Source organism: Musa acuminata, chromosome BXJ1-11 (genome assembly GCF_036884655.1).
Source record: "Musa acuminata AAA Group cultivar baxijiao chromosome BXJ1-11, Cavendish_Baxijiao_AAA, whole genome shotgun sequence".
In the NCBI taxonomy this organism is placed as follows: domain Eukaryota; kingdom Viridiplantae; phylum Streptophyta; class Magnoliopsida; order Zingiberales; family Musaceae; genus Musa; species Musa acuminata.
This window is the reverse complement of record NC_088337.1, coordinates 33,167,682-33,186,345: the sequence shown is the minus strand read 5'-3', so window position 1 is coordinate 33,186,345 and position 18,664 is coordinate 33,167,682. Positions and strand designations below refer to the sequence as shown.

At 36.8% G+C, this 18,664-nt stretch overlaps 2 protein-coding genes across 6 annotated transcripts; one reads left to right on the top strand and one right to left on the bottom strand.

Moving 5' to 3' along the window:
* Positions 1–175: 175 nt before the first annotated feature.
* LOC103972459 (uncharacterized) lies at positions 176–11,570 on the top strand. Its single transcript, XM_009386807.3, has 5 exons — positions 176–549; positions 2,507–2,687; positions 9,253–9,718; positions 10,767–10,832; positions 10,931–11,570. Exons 1-5 carry the CDS (start codon positions 463–465, stop codon positions 11,436–11,438), a joined length of 1,308 nt encoding a protein of 435 aa, XP_009385082.2. The 5' UTR covers positions 176–462; the 3' UTR covers positions 11,439–11,570.
* Positions 11,571–11,819: 249 nt separating this feature from the next.
* Positions 11,820–18,157, bottom strand: LOC135597802 (uncharacterized). 5 transcript variants are annotated; one of them, XM_065091288.1, is made up of 10 exons: positions 17,982–18,157; positions 17,396–17,465; positions 16,489–16,626; positions 15,615–15,678; positions 15,463–15,538; positions 14,304–14,388; positions 14,165–14,224; positions 13,511–13,615; positions 12,859–12,929; positions 11,820–12,361 (listed from the first exon to the last, which is right to left on the bottom strand). In XM_065091288.1, the coding sequence occupies exons 1-10, from the start codon at positions 18,083–18,085 to the stop codon at positions 11,995–11,997; spliced, it is 1,140 nt and encodes a 379-aa protein (XP_064947360.1). In that variant the 5' UTR covers positions 18,086–18,157; the 3' UTR covers positions 11,820–11,994. The 5 variants fall into 5 exon arrangements, with proteins under 5 accessions (XP_064947360.1, XP_064947361.1, XP_064947363.1 ...); XM_065091289.1 differs by having other exon boundaries at positions 14,165–14,221; XM_065091291.1 differs by lacking the exon at positions 13,511–13,615.
* Positions 18,158–18,664: the final 507 nt, after the last annotated feature.

The following is an 18,664-nucleotide window of genomic DNA, read 5'->3' as shown; positions in this document are numbered from 1 at the left end:
AATTTTATTTTGATCGGTAAATAAAAATTTTGAAATAATTTACTCATAATAAAAAATAAATAAACGTTTACTGACTGAGATGCAATGAGATGCGACGTTCGTGTCATCTGACGTCAGCCGTCGTGCCTAAAGCCACCTCGGGCTGGGTCACGTCACACCTCACGACCAACGCCGTCACACCACGCGACGGAACTATTGGCTCTGTGAGAATCCAAGTGGAGTCCGAAAGAGGAGACCGCACACGGCCGTGGACTCGCCTTCCTCGACGCCACCGGTTCTTGCGGCTCCAATCCAAGCCCTCGCCTTACCCTCTTCCTCCCCCTCTAGTTTTGATCTGGGGTTTTTGTGAGGCCGGGGATCCGCGTTGATCCCCTCTGGCCTCAAATTGCTCCGACGCCTTTACCTCATCTCCCGCAAATCCCGTCGTCATTGGTGCTGCGTTCTTCTTCCCGGAGCCGAAGGATGGTGGAACTCTCCCTTGTTGCTTCTGCTGCCTTCCCGCGAGCCATAATCCACCCGGAGCATCTGGGTCCGTATAAGGCCCCCAAGGTAGAGAGAACAATCGAAATCCTATGCTCCCGTTTACAATTCTGTGGTGATTTTGCCAATCCGTTTGATGTGTTCGATATGGTATAGGAAGATTTTTCTGGTTTAAAAACATTCGAAGAAAGTCCATTTCCAACCATATTATTTGCGACTCATCTTTTTTACCGATTGACAAGGGAATATAGGAAGATGCCTTACATTGTGGTTTCTTTTCTTTCACGCAAAGCTTATTTTTGTTTCCCTTCAATTCCTTTAGGCCTATGGGCCTTTATGCTGTAATGGATTGTGCTAAGCTAATATGCGTTCCGCATGAGAACTACCGGTGGTAATTGTTCCATTGAAAAGAAAGAAGGGTTTGGTGTCGCTTATTTTATTTTATTGTAGCAGTAGTATCTCTTTTCTATAATAATCTAGCTAGTTTCTATAATTCACTAGGGCAAACTAATGTTTTCAACAGATCTTCATGGGGACCTCTTGAATTTTATTTTATTTTATTTGCTTTGTGGCATATTGTTGAATGTTGTGATCAAACATCATAGTTTTTTGTTTTTCTAACTACAAGGATTTCAGATAACCTTGTTTTTAGATCATAGAAGGATTTTATTTTAATGGTAAGCTTTTGTTGTAAGTATGTGCACCACTGCAATTCTGTCATGGGCACAGGACATTCTGAGTAGCTTCAATCTTGACTTTAACATCATCATGTGTGAGCCAAGTTTACATTCAGACATTTGTTGGATTCTTAAAACGTAACGAGTCTATTAGAAAGAAGTGGATTGTCTAAAAGTATGCATATGCCCCAAAATTGACAAGGGATATTGCCATAAAGTATAATTGAACTTCTCAAGAGAATAGTTGACAATTGTTTAACTTAATTTTCAATTTCTGACTTAAGGTCAATTTTTTTAGATATCTCTGAAAAACAATTAGAAGACGAGAAAACAACACAACCAAAATAGAGTGAGCATGTCTTGTTGTTTCACGGACTTTTAATTGGTTTATATCCATCTACTATTTTGGACTGAATACTTCTCCTACATTGCCATCTAGCTGTCTCATATCTGTTGATCGGATCTTGCTGCATTTCCTGTCTTTGCAATTATGCTCATGCAACACTACCTCTCTGAATGAAGTTACCCATCTTGCTCTGTAGTAGCTTTTTATGGTAAAACACTTTGTTTTTATATGTTCGATATAATCTGTATTGCATTGTCTGACATCAATTAATTTCCTACATAATTTATGATTTTGTGAATATATATCTCACATTTGTCTGAGCGTATACTAGTTCATCTGCAGGCATGCGTGTCATATATACAACCTCTGCTGGTGTATGCCTGTTGATCTTCTATGAATATACTGGAACACAAGTATGAGTGTGCATGTGTCACCACACACACGTGTTTCATTTGAATGCATATCTTTGTTGTCCCAGTTTATGTGCAAATTCCTGAATGTGGGTCCATAGGTTTGCTTGTGTGCAGATTTGTGGATGTGTGGGCTAATATGCATGCATTCATATTTTTTTTATTAGAAACATGAAACAAGATAGAGATTTTATTATGGATTTTTCCTGAATCAAAGAACAATGTTTTTGCCCAATAACTTGCGAAAAATGCAAAAAAATTATAAACTTCACTTATACCAGTATAATTTTTTTATATCTAATTATCACTAGCTTGAAAGTTAACTATTACTTTGGCTAATCTGGCGTGCCATCCCTTTTTGTTCTTTGGCCTAGCAGTATACCAAGTTTGCCACAAATTGTTATTTTTGGATGTCAAAGTTTAGTTCTAGTTGTTAAATATATGGATTATCTACATCATCTCCACTTTCTGTTGAAATTTGAATACTAGGGTAGCTGCTCTATTGTGGAGTTGCATCCTAATACTTTTTGTGTACATGTTAAGTACCGTTCTGTTCTTGTCAAATATTTTAGATTCTACTTTTTATGGTTCAGGAGTTTCAGATTTTGCTGCCAGTTCATGGTAGGAAGCAAGATGCATTAAGATTTGGTTCTGTTCAGTTTAATGCACAGCATATACAGGGTGTGGGGCGACCGATGCATCTATTGCCAGAGAATAACCAATCAGCTAGCCTATCTCCGATGATTGAAAAACCTGTGCTTATTGACATGCAAGGTCTGAAGCTTAGTTGTTGCTTAGAATGAAGTTATTGTTCTTAAGAAATCTTATTATTTATACTTCTGTTTATATTTGTTGCTATTAGTTGATAAATATAAATCCTTTGTTTCTATGGGGTTCTTTAATAAGTCTTATCATTGACTTTATTGTTTTACATATGTGGGCTCCAGTTGATAAACATAAATCCTTTGTTTCTACTGGGATTTATCTTTCTAGGTTGCTTGTCATATGGAAATATCATTTTTTTGAATAACCTTGCGTATGTGGAAACATCATTTCTGAAATCATGACAATCATTGTTGGATAAATGAAAGACTGTTGCTAACTGGTAGTAGAAGTAAAAGTCTTTAAGTGTTGATGGGTGTGTTAGATCTTAGTATTAGAAAATTTATAGTTTCCCATAGTTAAGTTTTTCTTGAACGAGGATGCTTGTTTGTTGCTGGAACAGTATGTGCGGAACAGTATGTGCTGGCATACTAAGCCATGCGGCTGACAGTACCCACAAATTAGAAATGCAAAAAAATAAATAGGACTCGTAATTCACACATTGTGTGTGTCTGTGTGTTGCGTGCGCTTGCGCGTTGGAGGGGGCAAAGGTTTACTTATCTATCAAAACAAACAAAATGAAAACAAAAATTAGGTATCCGATGAAGGAAATTTAGACATTGTCAGAGAGCAATGCTGATTGTTGCGTCCCTCTCCAGCCATGCTCATTTAGTTGGTTAATAATTAGAGAAGCGTTATGGATAACAAAATAAATGGCATATACTGATGCATGAATAACTTTCATTGTTGTGTATCATACATGGTGTATGGAACTATATCGTTTTAATGTGAAGATCTAGGAACAATATTTGTTAAATACTTGGCTCATTTGTACTCACAGTGATGAAAAGCTACCATGTTATTTTGCAGACCTTAAAGTTCAATTTTCGTTCATTCATCTTTTTTATTTTCTCTAACTCTTTCAAGCATTTGTTTAAATATAATGTTTAGCTAACTCCACATATTAAACCAAAAATACACTGATGGCCGATACATTATTTGTACCAGTTGAAACACTCCATATTGTTCAAGGAAAATGGGCTTGAACACCTTCGACTCTTTAATATCATCCTGCACCTCTCACTAGCAGTGCCAGAAAACTTCATCAGGATGAACTGAAACATAAAATCATTATCCTTTGAGCATAGGTTGTCATAATTTGGAGCATGTTTGAGTCTCGAGGAGGGAACATTATCAACAAAAAGAAAATCATGAAAATTCAGTGTACTTAAATTATATGTAGTTAAATGGCACCATGTAGTATATATGTTGTACTAGATTCAACTAATTATTCTTTAAATGTGATCACCGGTAGAGTGAAGGGAGTATCGGTTCATTATAGTAATAAAATAATGCATGTATCAGGCTTTTTTTCTTTGACATATATTGCATGGATAAGATCATAAGACTCCATGCTATTATACTCTAAAAGCACTATGTGGTTATCTTTTTTTATTGACTTATATATATGTCTATTGCTCCCCTCAAGTGAAATAAAAGTTTTTCTTTCAGCAACTCAACTAGTAAATGAGATAGTCCTAAAGATTGGGAAATAGTTAGATTACTTATGAGCAAGGTTCGCCGAACCGTACCGTACCGGCGTTTCGACGCCGGCTCGGTACGGTACGGTACGGCGTACCGAGCGGTATACCGAGGTGTACCGCTCGGTACACTTGATTTTACCGATTTAGCCCTCCGAAAATACCTGAAAATTAAAAAAAAAAGTTAGGATAGAGTTTTCAAGTTATAAATAAATATAGTAATAGTATAAGTTTAGCAAAATCAATGTAAATTAGATAAAAATAGCATCACATATCTTTTTCGGGCTTTGAGGTAGTCTTGTTCGAGGTTCGTATTTCAGCTCGTTATAGATTGAAATATCTATAGAAAAATCAGTTGAATTGTTAGACTATTTTGTTACAATATAAACTCTAAAATTCAAATGAATTAAATAATCATATATCTAGATATACCTGATTGTTAATTCTACCACCAAAACGAACGACGAGCCTCCACGGGTGGTGGATCGGGGTCCTCGATCCGATACATATCAATATGATACGTTTGTTGGACCCAATCATGAAATTGATCCCATGACATAGTGTATTGATACACCGTATGCCATTGATGCATCAATGTGGTACTGATCGTAGATTGATCGTCATAAATCATATTTGTCTGAGGCAGCTCTTGAGGCATATATTGGTGTTGTTCTGTATCATGCTGTTGCTCAGAGAAGGATGACCAACTATCACCATACTGTTGTTGCCCATATGATTCTTCATAATACGATGGCTGTGAATACGATGAGTCTCTTTCTGTGTCTATATCATGTATGCTTTGTCGCATTTGTTCATATTCATCCACTGCCTTCCCCTTCCCCTTCTCCTTTCCCTTCCGCGCATAAACTTGACCAGTACCTTGTCGAGTTCCATGATCTGAATCTTGAGTGGCATGTGTAAAATATTGCTCCTCAGTCCATTCACCACCCTCAAGTTGTGCAGACGAGACCAACGACTGCCCGGTATCACCGCCATCATCTGTTGAGGCACTGCTGTCCGTGTTGCTGTCATGTCTCTGGACCGAACGAGAAAGAGAATGTGATTGTGAAGGTGTCTCGTCGCCCGACTCGATTCTTTCCAACGATGCAACTGATGCTATTGCCTTCCCCTTTGCCTTTGCACGTTGGGCGGACGAGTGTGACCGTTGGGTATCGGTAGTTCCTCGAGCAGTTTGACTCATACCATGTTGTAATCGAGGGGGATTTTCTACCTGTTGGGGTTGTGCTTCTTCTTCTTCTATTGCCTCGGTGATAAAACGTGAAGGACGCTGAGGATCTCCCGCCTCATCAAGTAGAGGATCCTCTTGGTTCTCTGCTGCTTCAACCCAATCTAACATTGGCTCTGAATCTTCGTTGTAGAATTGGAGGTCAATGGGATCAATATCTGGTTCCTCTGGCTCCTTATCCAACTCAGCACATCGCAATTTTAGCCGCATATTATAATGGACATATACTAGTTTCTCTAACCGTCTGTAGGAGAGTCTGTTGCGGACTTTCGTATGAATCAACGCAAACGTTGACCAATTACGTTCGCAACCACTAGATGTTGTTGTCTGTGAAAGTACACGAACGGCAACCTTCCTTAAATGTGGTGCATCGCCTCCAAATTGTAACCACCACTCGACTGCAAAAAGATATAAATAAGATTTTATTAGCATAACAAATAATTAACATTAAATATAATTGATAATCAATATGCATAACTTTTCCTCACCAGGATCCATAGTGTAACGGCATGATATAGCTACAACGTCGGAGAATGAACCAACTGTTTCTCGAAATAATCGACCCTCCATAAGAGCATCGGCTGCCTCGGTAGTGTTTGGCAAAAGTCGATATATAACATTTCGTAGTGTCGTTAGGAAATTATTTTGCGTTCCGAGAGCATATCGATATTGAATTGCCGGGTTTAGATAATACGCTGCAAAACATAATTTTGTTAGTATGATAATTTATTATCTAAATAATAATAAATTAAGTATTTTTGAATATGAATTTACCTGCATTATGGATATCTTGATCCATATGAACTTCGGTCCGACGATCAATGATTCGTACGTATTGGTCGGCCTTAAAATCATCTTTGAATGCTTTCCTGACCTCCTCTCTTGCTGAAATCAGCATATATTTAAGATACGGCATTTGTGGACGCTTGTCCATATCGACCTTACGGAGGACAATATAAAGTGGTTCCACACCTTTTATGATTTCTGCTATAGTCTCCCAAAATCTAGATGAAAGAATGGCCTTTTCTATCTTCTTTCCATCACTCAATTTCGAATATCTGGATTCAGACCACTCTTGTGAGCTAGCCATTGCCTTCAAGCCATGTCTTTTTTGCTGTAATGATTTTAATGCAATAAAATTTGTAGCAAACCGAGTAATTCCAGGTCGAAGTATCTCACCATTTACATACTTTTGCATTAATGCGTGGACCCAATGATGATTATATATAAACTTTGTAATTGATTGTGCTCGAGCTACACATTTCTTGACCGCATCCAACTCACCAATATCCTTTAGCATTAGATCTATGCAATGAGCTGCACATGGAGTCCAAAACAAAGTTTTTCTTTTTTCCATCAATTGCAAACCGGCTTTTTTGAAATTCGCTCCATTGTCGGTTATTATTTGGACAACATACTGTGGTCCAATCTCCTCTACCATAGTGTCCATCAAGCTCTCAATGTAGTTTGCATCTTGGATCTTTTCAGAAACATTAACGGACTTATGAAACACCACTCTTCTATTGCAATAAACAAGAAAGTTGATGATACTCATTCTTGTTGGTCCTGTCCAACTGTCACACATCAATGTCACCCCATATTCATCCCATTGCCTCTTGAAGGATTTGATCCAATCCTTTAGTTCTGCCACCTCCTCATCTAAGTACACGCCGTGAATCTCCTTCGGTGTTGGAGGTTGGATCCCCGTGCCAGACTTTTGAATAGAGGAGATCATGCTCTGATAATATGGACCTTGGGCTGTGTTGGCTGGAATCCTATGAAAGTTAAACCATTTTGAGATTGCCTTCCCAATATCCCGTTTTTTTTCTTTTGTATATGCATCGTCAATCCGTGTCTGTTTCGCTGTTTGTGGGGGATAGGCTTGCGGATCAATATCAACAATATCTGGTGCGGACCTCCTGCCAAGACCTCTCATAAAACCACGGAGTCCACCATACCTCATGCTACTAGTTCGGCCTAACTGAGAAGGAGCAGTTGGTTGCCTCATGCTGGTTGACCTCTGGATTCCACTACCACTACCATGCTCTAATTGTGAGTCAGGTCGTCGATGCCTCATTGCTTCATCGACCGTATGCTGATGCTCCAATGATGCACGAATCCCAGCTGTGAGATCCGGGTCGACTTCATCGCCGCAACCCTCATACTGATCATAAACTGGTTCCTGTGTAGCCCTATGATATTCTTCCTCAACTCTTGCCTTCTTTTTTAATGCATCTTCCTTTGCTTGTTTCATCTTGCTTTGAAATAATTTACGGATCTCCGTTGGAACCTTCTTGCATTTTGCAACGTCAGGATACCCACCAGCCAAATGCATTTTTACTCGAGTTATTCCTCCACCTTTACCAATGTAGTCACAATAAATACATTGCCAATGATGACGGTTTCCATCTAGCTTTCGGGCATGAACCCATGCATCATCGTGTGACTGTTCCTTTGGTGCCATGATCCTATCAAATTTAAATTAAATAAACTATAAAGTATAAACATATTAAATTGACCAAATATCGATCATAAATCACTAATCACAATATTAAGTAATTTTATTAAAACATAACTAATCATATTTTATTATCATAAATATGTTACGTGCATAAAAGAAGTATTAAAATCATTAGATACACTAATTATGTGATTAATATAGTTAATTTTTCACTAATTATTTCTCTTTCAACATTATAAACATGGCAAATACTCTAATAGATATTAAAGATATTGGATTCACATAAAATCGAATAAATTTTGATTAAATCATCGTAAAAATAACTAATTACAGTATTAAATAACTTTAATAAAACATAATTAAACTTATTTTACCATCATATATATGTTAAACACATAAAAGAAACATTAAATATGTAATTTTAATTCAATATGATTCAAAATTCAAATTATGATAAACTTATCATTTATCTACACTAATCATTTACTTCTCTTTCACCACTATAAACATGACAAATACCCTAATAGGTATTAAAGACATTAAATTGATATAAAATCAAACAAATTTCGATTAAATCATCATTAAAATAACTAATCACAGCATTAAATAACTTAATTACTCTCTAATTAAAGAAAACGAATACATACCTCTTGATTAGAAAGTTCTTCCTCTTAATCTTCCCAAATTTACCTCGATTGAATTCACAAATCGTTGTTTTATAGAGTTTATGAGAGAAAAGAAATGTTTGAGAGAGAGTTTAAGAGAGTATAATGAAATAGGGGAGAGAAGATTAGTTTAAATAGGAGGAGAAAGGGCTCCAACGGTCAATTTGACCGTTGGAGCACTGTAGCACTGCTACAGTGTGGTAACGGTCGATTTCGACCGTTACCGAGTGGTACCGGTCGATTTCGACCGTTACCGAGTGGTATCGGGCGGTAACGGTCGAAATCGACCGTTACCGAATGGTACCGGGCGGTAACGGTCGAAATTTCGACCGTTACCGCCCGATATATACTGAATTCGGTGTACCGCCCGGTATAGGGCGGTCCGCGTACCGGTCGCCTCTCGGACCGGTACGTACCGCCCGTACCGGGCGGTACGCATCGGTATGGCGAACCTTGCTTATGAGCAACATATATATGTAAAAGAAATAATTTAGCACTTTGAAATGGTCTATATCTATTTTATTTGGTTTGTGCAAAATTAGGCTTCCCTTTTCCTCCTTCCAAATACTATCTTTTCAACAACTCACACCTCTTTTTGAAACAGATTCATGCTCGAACTCGGTGCTTTTTAGCTTTAGAATTGCCGAGAAGTGCCTAAGAAATGAGAAAATCTTGAAGTTGCTTATGTCTGGATCAAAGTTGGCAGAGGGTGAAGGCATAGATGCTTCTTTACTTTCAGAAGTTATGGGGTTCGAAGAAGTGACAATTGACATGTTGCCTTCACCGCATGTACTTGTGGATGATAAGTCCTCTCTCTATGAGGCTGAAATGGATGATTGTCAGCATTCTCTACATTTACAAAAGCAAAATTTTGTCCCGGAGCCTCAGTTGGATTTTGTTGGGAACTTATCTGATACTTCATACTTCACAGTATATCCAGATGGCAGGCTGTTATTTGCAGACAGTGCATCTCAAACGGAAGATCTACTATCAATTGTTGCGGATTTTAATCTACCAAAAAGAACAATAATTGGCAGTAAACAATCATTGCTAGTCCCATACTTCACAAGGTAGATCTTTACCTCCTTTTACTGTTACTGAAATGATCAGAAACTTGGAATTACTTTCTCGTTTGTGACAATTACTTGCACATCAATTTAGTTTTGTTTTTGCATAATTGAACATTATTTAACTGTATTCATGTCTACATTTTCTCTTCTTTTTTAATTCATATATCATTTGAGGTTTCTAGTTATGTAACTATACACCTCCTTAGAGCAATCTTTTGCTTTTCTGTTTAGAAAAATGACTAATGAATTAAAGATCTTGTTGATTGGTGTTCTCCCGAGTCAACTTCCCTCACAAAATGAACATTTGATCTCCAAAGGGCTAGTTAAATTCTGGAAAAAGAGCTAAGCTTCCAGGCAACTGAAAATGTTGTTCAAGATTCCAGTAACTTATTTTCTTCCACAATTTAGGTTCATCATTCTTTTGTCTAATGTGGGATGGACTTGGAGTAAGCCATGATCTCCAGACTTGGTCCAAGATATTCCTTGAGGCAAAACAAAAGCTAGAACCACATATGGATTAGCGGATTAGGATGATCATTTGATCATGTTTTCATAGATAATTATCGGTCAGCTTGGATAGAAAAGTAATTAAGTTAGAAACTCATCCTACTTAAATTGTGTCAAGTTTCTGACTTTTTAAGCTAATTGCTACTCCCAAAATTCTTACAGCATTGAACTTACCAACTTAATTCTAACGCACATAATCAACTAATGTCTCAAATGAACCCATGGCTGGTATACAAATTTTAGAATTCAAGCTTATCAAGAAACCTTTAGACAGATGATAATTGATTTTAATTTGAACATATGGCATAACACAAAAGTTCGTTCAGCATAAATATTTATGTGATAAATGTATCCTAAGAAATCATAAGATCGCCAGACTTCCATAAGACATAAGTTGGAATGAAACACAAAATCTGCCGATATGCACCATCTTTTTCAGTTGACATATTGGGTTGCCAAGACATAGTGTTGTGTTAATTCCATTTCTTTTCCTTTTAAAATAACTGTTGCTCATGGGTACGTGCATCTGCTTTACGAGCAGAAGGGGTCGTCGACGATCACAAGCTCACAAACAGGCATCTTCTCCAACAGTTGCTACTCTGAAGAGGTATACCCTAATACATGGATCTATGGTTATGTTAATTAGTGTTATGTTTTTTCTATATCCTTTTTCTGTGTACCTAACTAACCTTTATGAATGGTCAGCTCTGATAATGCTAAGCTGAAAACGCTGCCTAAGAAGAAAAAGAACAAAAAACTGGGAAGAGAGCAGGACCTTTACCCGAGGACCTATTTGCATGCCTGCGAAAGCCTTCTTTCTGCCCTAATAGACAAAGAGAGCAATGTAACAATCCCCTCGCTGAAGAAATCAAGCCCTGAGATTAGCAAATTCCTTGCCCAATTTTCTGCTGGGGTAGCTGGTACTGGCCTCGCTGTTTTTTTCTCTGTTCTATGCAAACTGGTATGTGGAAGGGTACCTTTGTCTGCTACCAGGCTGTTGAATACCGGATTTGGATTTGGATTTGGATTTGGGATTTTCTGGCTTTCATGGGCCATCAATGGGTTGAGAGATACCATCATATATGTCAGTAAAAACTCGAGCAAGCTAAATCTTACAGAGGAGGAGATAGCTAGCAAGGTTAAGAGAAGCACGAAAGAAATTTTCTTCAGAGCTGCTGCATTGGTAGCTGTGGCAATACTCCGATTTGCGTAATGTCACTGTTGATTTTTGATTTGCTAAACACTAAATCTGTTATTAGGGTTATCGTTTTAGGTCATGTAAAAAATACTCGTCCATGTAGTACTTCTATTAAGTGTTTACAAAGTGTGCAGGTTTTCCATGAAAGTTTTTGCTGCTGCAGTAGTGATGCCGTTTTTGGTGGGGATTTAAATTCAAAGATCGCTACATTTCTTTTTCTCTGTGGGAGACAGCGGATGGAGTAATAGGATCACTACGTCTGCTGGAAGAACCAGCGGCAGCAAAAATTAAGTGAAGGAAGCAGTCTAAAAAGCGTGATATCACATCTGAGTCTTAACAATAAGGTCAGCATCTCAATTGCACAGAAATGATACCTTCAAAAGATGAACACAAAAATTAAGTGAAGGAAGCAGTCTAAAAAGAGTGATATCACATCTGAGTCTTAACAATAAGGTCAGCATCTCAATTGCACAGAAATGATACCTTCAAAAGATGAACACAAAAATTAAGTGAAGGAAGCAGTCTAAAAAGAGTGATATCACATCTGAGTCTTAACAATAAGGTCAGCATCTCAATTGCACAGAAATGATACCTTCAAAAGATGAACACTTGATCGATCGTATGATAGCATGTAAGGAAGCAGACTCATTGGTTTCATCATCTCTGTAACATCAAGAACAGAGAGGGGACTTTCCGTGGCTACTCTGAGGAAATAATCAAAAGTCTTCTGATTCCGGATGACCGTAGCGATATATGCAACAGGAGCTTCCTCTTCCTTGTTCTGTAGAAGTTTATCCGCATCGTCAGTATCCTGAGTTGGTCCACAGCAATTTGCTCCATTTCCTTTTGGTTCAGATGAGGTGGGACTCAAAAGTGCCGAAAGAACTCGAACAAGATGAGGTATGCAATGTGGGTCATAGATTACATCTGCACCCAAGCTGCACAAACGAAATAAGAGAGTGATGATACAAAGATTGAGGTTCCCATCCTCGTTCTACAAATTTTTTCATCTAAAACATCGGTAATGTATCGCAGTCGCTCACCCGAGGTTTAGGGTTTCAAGATCCCCTCTTACAAATTTTTATAAATTTCATCTTTGCTATTTATCTTTGCAGAAAAAGAAAAAAAAACTGCATTGCAAGATTGTGCCAACGGATTTTTCATCGTTATTGATGTAATGATGACAATTGGCCACTAGGGAGAAAAATTATTAAGTAGAAGAAATCCGGTAACAAGTAACTGTCAACCACTAAAACATAAAATTGCCAACTTAAGGTGGCACTCAGATTGTTATGTTAAAACAGCATCAGAGGTCAGATCACCCACGAACTATTTAAATAACATCAAATATTTTCAGGCAAGTCATCGTTGATAATGATGGATCTATAACAGAATTAAGTGGCACTTGTATAGAGTAAGGTAATGAGTCACTCACATTATCTCGGGTTCGTAATCTTGTAGCTCCCTCTTAGATGCAGACTCCCATGGTAGATATTTGCACTCAACCTGCAACTCATAGCTCAGGAAGTCAGAACAGGACATCTTAAGTTCATCAGTTATATGCCTCTTAAGGAAATTCTGCTCGACTTAAATAGACTAGGAGGAAAACCGCCTTGAAAATTTGTTGCAACAGCTCATGCTAAAGCTATCAGCAATATTGTTTTAAAGCACTAGACATTCATATTGCATTGCCCGGATTCAAGCCGCTTAGGCTTTAAATTTCAATATCTAAGAGAGGAAGCAGCCAACTGCAAACCTGCGCTCTGCTTAATATATCGATCCTATATTGAATGTTACACTTCAAATTACTAAAATAATTTTTCTTAAAAGCATGTACACAGTTAACGGGCTTAGTAATATGCATATGAGTAAGCAAATCTATGGAAAGATATACCAAGCAGTGAAAGAACCTAAAAGTATCATCTTACTGCAAGTAAAGTATCTCTAACATATAGGTATAGCTCGTCCCAATAGAAACAATCCAAGGTACAAAAAGAGCAGGGTTTATAATAAAAATATAAGATTGCAAGGAACATGCAGTAATTTACCAGTCATATATTTGTAAAAAGGCCAAAATTGTGACTAACCATAGGCTTTGCACTTGTCCTCTCTGATGGCAACTCTAGATGGTTCAGTTCTATATTACTCTTCATATTTGCTAAAGTTGATATGTCACCATCAGTAAGAACTACCTGCAAAATTTTTTATATGATCATGTATGCTGTTGCACTTAATACAAAGATGGAATTTGTGAAGCACGTGAATGAATCACCATGAGGTGCCATTAATCTCATTGACAACCAAGTTCATCGAAAATGTTATGCCAACAAAACCCACTGCATTTCCCACCACCATATCTAGATGGAACTTGTAATTCTAACCATCCAGTCCAAGAATCTTTTACTCAACAAATAGAATAACCCCATTAGTCAACAAAGTTGACAATACTTTGAATATAAATACATGTCAAGTTGAATATTATTACTCTGAATACTAGCATGCATCATGAAATTCCATGATTATCAATTCATACAATGATACTTGAAAAAAGGTAAGATACATGCATACAAATACAATATGTCAACCAAGTTTGACTAAATTTTGTGCTGCAATAGACAAACACAATAAACTAAAGACAAGCATGCCCTAGAGACAAAAGAATAAGCAATATTTGAGCAAAAAAATCTTAAACCTTACCAAAAGTATACACTCTATAAAAAAATATTTTGAAAAAATCATACCCTGGAAGCTCCAACATGGAGAAGAGCAATCCCAACTAAACCAACACCAGAACCAATCTGCTAGTTTAAGATATATTGCAAATATTTCAACATGAATTTTAAGTCAGCACTGGAATAGGAAATTCAGAATTATTATTACCTCAAAGCAAAACTTTTTTGAAAACACCTCTTGGTAAGAAAGGATAAATTCAGATAAGAATAGACTTGAGGGCCAAAGGGCACACCTAACAAAACCAAGCATTAAAATTGTTGTGCAAGATGAATCCTTAAAAAAATTAAGCAACCAAAATTTTCAACCATATATGGGTAAATGAATGGATTCAAATCAGCAGAATGAGTACATGGTAAAGAAAGAACAATCACACAATAAATTGTAGAAAATGAGTCAGATTGATTCTGACTTTGGCTGTTCTAAACTTGCAAATCTAAGTTTATATTTTTTGAATTAAAACCGATTAAGACACATTAAAATTCATTATGTTCGACCTCCAGACATGATAATTGGGTCCAGCATATTGACTACTGTGAGTAGTGGGCTTGTTTCTTTATACCTAACCTGTTATGGTAAATGTAACTGCCATTAAGTCCCATTAAAACCATTCAAAGGCCACTTTTAGGCTTTATTACTATTCAAGGAATTGCAAATTCTGAATCAATTTAGTAATTGCCAAATGGCTTATTTTAATAGATATTGATTTCTCTAATTCATTATCCAGTAACAACCATGAAAGTTTGTCATTGTTTGTTATGAAATCATCATGATGGTTACATAATGGTTCAATATTATACAGTCAAGAAGATGATTTCAGTTGCTACACTGGCTGGTAAGGGTTCATGGAGGTGGCTGTTATATTCTTATTGAATGGTTTCCAAAACATAGGTATTATACAAATTCAAAGAGAGAGATTGCCATGAAATGTTATTACTATAATGAAAAAAAGGGTAAAATCCAGCTTCCACTGTCCTTTGTGCATGTCATTGTACAAAACTTAGCAAGTAATGAGGTCCAAATGGCATACACAAAATCAAATACGTATCTGCTGTAAAACATTTTCAAATTAGCTTGTATCATGGTATAAGTACCATGGTTTGTACTTTGTACAAGAAGTATCTCTCTTCTTATAGATATTATTACTAAAAGAAAGCAGCCGCAAACAAAACATCTTGGTACTCCACGAGGAAAATTATCACAAAATATGCTTAATATACATTATGAAATTATGATAGTAATGAATAATGATATCCTTTTTTGCCAATTATAAGAAAATTGACATAAACTATGAAAGAGTAATAGATACCCTGTGTCTCCTTCAAGCATGTTAAGAGAACATTGCAGTGGAACTTTTAGATCCATTGCACTTGAACATTTCTGGCCTATAAAATATTTGAAAATTATGTGTATAACCAGGCAGGTAGAAGACATAAAAACCAAAACTGACTTATTTCTTACCAAGAGACAAAAGAAAAGTAATCTGCTTGTAGATCCTATTGTTCTCTTCTAGCAATTGATCATCCTAAACATGGGAAAAAAATAACCTTTATTACAAATTTGTTAATAAGAAAAAAAAAATTTGTCACACTACAATTTGATTATGATGTCATGCATAAATTCAAACACATAACCAATAAAAATAGCTCAATCTTCATCACTTTTGGAAATAGTTTGATAGGAAAAAAACAACACTAGAAAATTTCACATATGAAATTTGTATATCTTGTTATGTAACCGACCTTTGTTTGGGGTGTCTGAATCAGTTAAAATTACACTAAAATATGGCTTCCCCCTCTTTTTTCTTGTGGCAGTGGATGGCAAATAGGTGAAGTTTAGCAGATAGTGAGCAATTCTATAGAACGGTAAAAGTTAATTTGCACGAAAAATATAAGTTTACTACATTATGCAAAGATCTTTGTTCAATAAGAGAGTGATGACTTGCACGTAAATTGACAACCAACTTGTGCCAAGCATTGCTGTGGTGACTATTACTGAGTCTACTTTGCTATACTTTCACCACAAAATTACTTTAGACCTGTAAATTAGTCAAACTGTTGTGATAATTAGAAAATTAGAGTACTTCAAGAAATCCAACATTGTAAATCTTTGGAATCTTATAGTTGTGTTTATAATTTTTTCTTGGCTAATGTATCACTGATGACTTTGCTTTCTCGGAAAAAGTTCATCTTGATCTCTGGGCTCGGCATTATCTACAAGAAACTAACAAAATACTGCTATCAACTTCTTCATTGAGGTATTTAAAAAGAAAAGGTACTTTAGTTTATAAATGAATTGCAGATGGTAAGAAACTAGCAGAAGAGGCACTAGTTACCAATTGGATTGTCAGATAATAGGCAAATTTTTCATACAAGTCCTCGACCACGATGTCGGAAGTTGATTCAACAGAAACAATGAGCTTTTGGAGAATGTTCTTGATGTATTTGTGGTTCAACTCTGTGCCTTTGCCCACCTGCATAACTTGACTTTTGAATTCTGAAGTAACGGACAAGGAATAACTACCATATTCTTGTGCTACCACAGAGATCACATGCATTGGAAACAAAAGGAAAATTGATGTATCCAAAGCACAATAGTGTTTAATATTACTTAATCGCAATTTTTTCTTCATTTTTCATGATCATAATCAAAACTAATCCTTTATCCAATGGAACATGTGGATGCATCTTAATCAGAATTTTTCATGTAACTTACATGGAAAAACTGGTTTTAAAGTATAATTAAATAACCATCTTTGTAGCTAATATTCAACCATTGAATAGGAAGGAATGATTGTTGAAGTTATCATCACAGCAAAATTAATAAGGTTGAGAAAGTGATGTCAATATGATGTTCTAATTGTTGGTAGTTAATCTTACCATTCAGTCCGATAGGGGAAGTTAAAATGATAGCTAAAATACAAATCATGCTTTATGGATGAAAACTCAGGAAGCTACATCTACAAATTTTTGTACTACAAAAATGAAGTCCTAGGAAGGTCAAAATTAGGTAAAACAAGCAAGATTGTTCATACACATGCACAGTGACTCATTTAACACACCAGTGAACAACAATCGAATAAATTATTACAATATAAAGCCGTGGTATACACTTCATATGCCAAACACGTAAAACTAAACTTGTAGAAAGATCTACGTATCATGGCGTAATACACAAACATCCAAGTACACTTTCACCAACTTATATAATGAAGAAAAAAGAATCCTTCCATGGGCACTTACAATATCCTTTATACAATCTTCCAAAATGAAAGTCTGAACCTTTGTTGTAATAGAACCTCCACCAGCTTGTCTACAGAGAACAAAACACACTCGGTAAGAGAACTTAGCAGTACAAGTAACTGCAGAGAAACATGATAGCCAAATCGGGTTCGTCGAAATAAGCACAAACCGAAGCCCAAGATCAACGCAACATATTCTGTGTTCATCTTGGTCGGGTTCCGATGATCGGTTAGGACTTGGGGGTCAGGCATGAACTGAACAAGGGTTAGGCCTACTCGGTACTAGGTTGTGGTCGGGTTCTGGAGATAAGGCTCTATGAGCTAGAGCTCGGGCTGCCCGATCCTTAGACGAGGCCCTACACGAATTGAGGTCCGGCCAATCTGTTGGCTTTCCAACCAAAAGCTGCTATCAACCATTGTTATGATAATTGCTTCCTGTCAGATCACACGTTATAGCGCTAAAACACGCTGTGCTCCTGAAATGATGCGACTAACACTAGTTGCCTCATTTCTTCAAACAGCTGGTGACCAGCGAGGCGCAGATGCGACGTGGATGGATGAAGCAAGAGGAGGAGGGAAGAGGGGACCTGGCTAAGGAGATCAAGAAATGGGCGGGTTCCATGGCCAAGAAGGCGGACTTCAAATAGAGGAAGCTGGTGACGTCGCTGCAAGGCTCGGCACCTGCATCCATGTCGTCAGCCCAAACCTTCGCGGCTCCGTGCCTTTGTGTCGTCTCCCTAACGTCGGCCGGGGTGGGTTGGCTTTGCCGAGGACGGACCGGGCCGGGCCGGTTTGGCATTTTTAAATATAAAACAATATAATTATATTTTTTATTATTTTATTATTATAGTTTACGAAATTATAAATAAAATATATCAGAATTATAATTTCTTCAGCCGTAATCGTATTTATTGCTCAAGTTTAAATCACTATAATGACAAATAGGATCAAAATTAGATTGGATGTTAGATTCCAAAGGATCTCGTGTACTAGCAGGACGGTAAGAATCTGATCTGATCATTGGACGATGTCGATTCGAATCAGATTACAGATAGATGTAGATCACACTATCATAAAAATAAAGGAACTTAAATCCGTCAATAATGAATTATAAGCTTTCTTTAAACAAATGTGAAACGTATAAAATGGATTCAAAAAACATATACATAAAACAAACTTTCCATAGGTTAATTTAGGTTCATTTATAATCGTACACGTAGGCGTATGTAGAAGCAATTGTGTATATATATATATATATATATATATATAT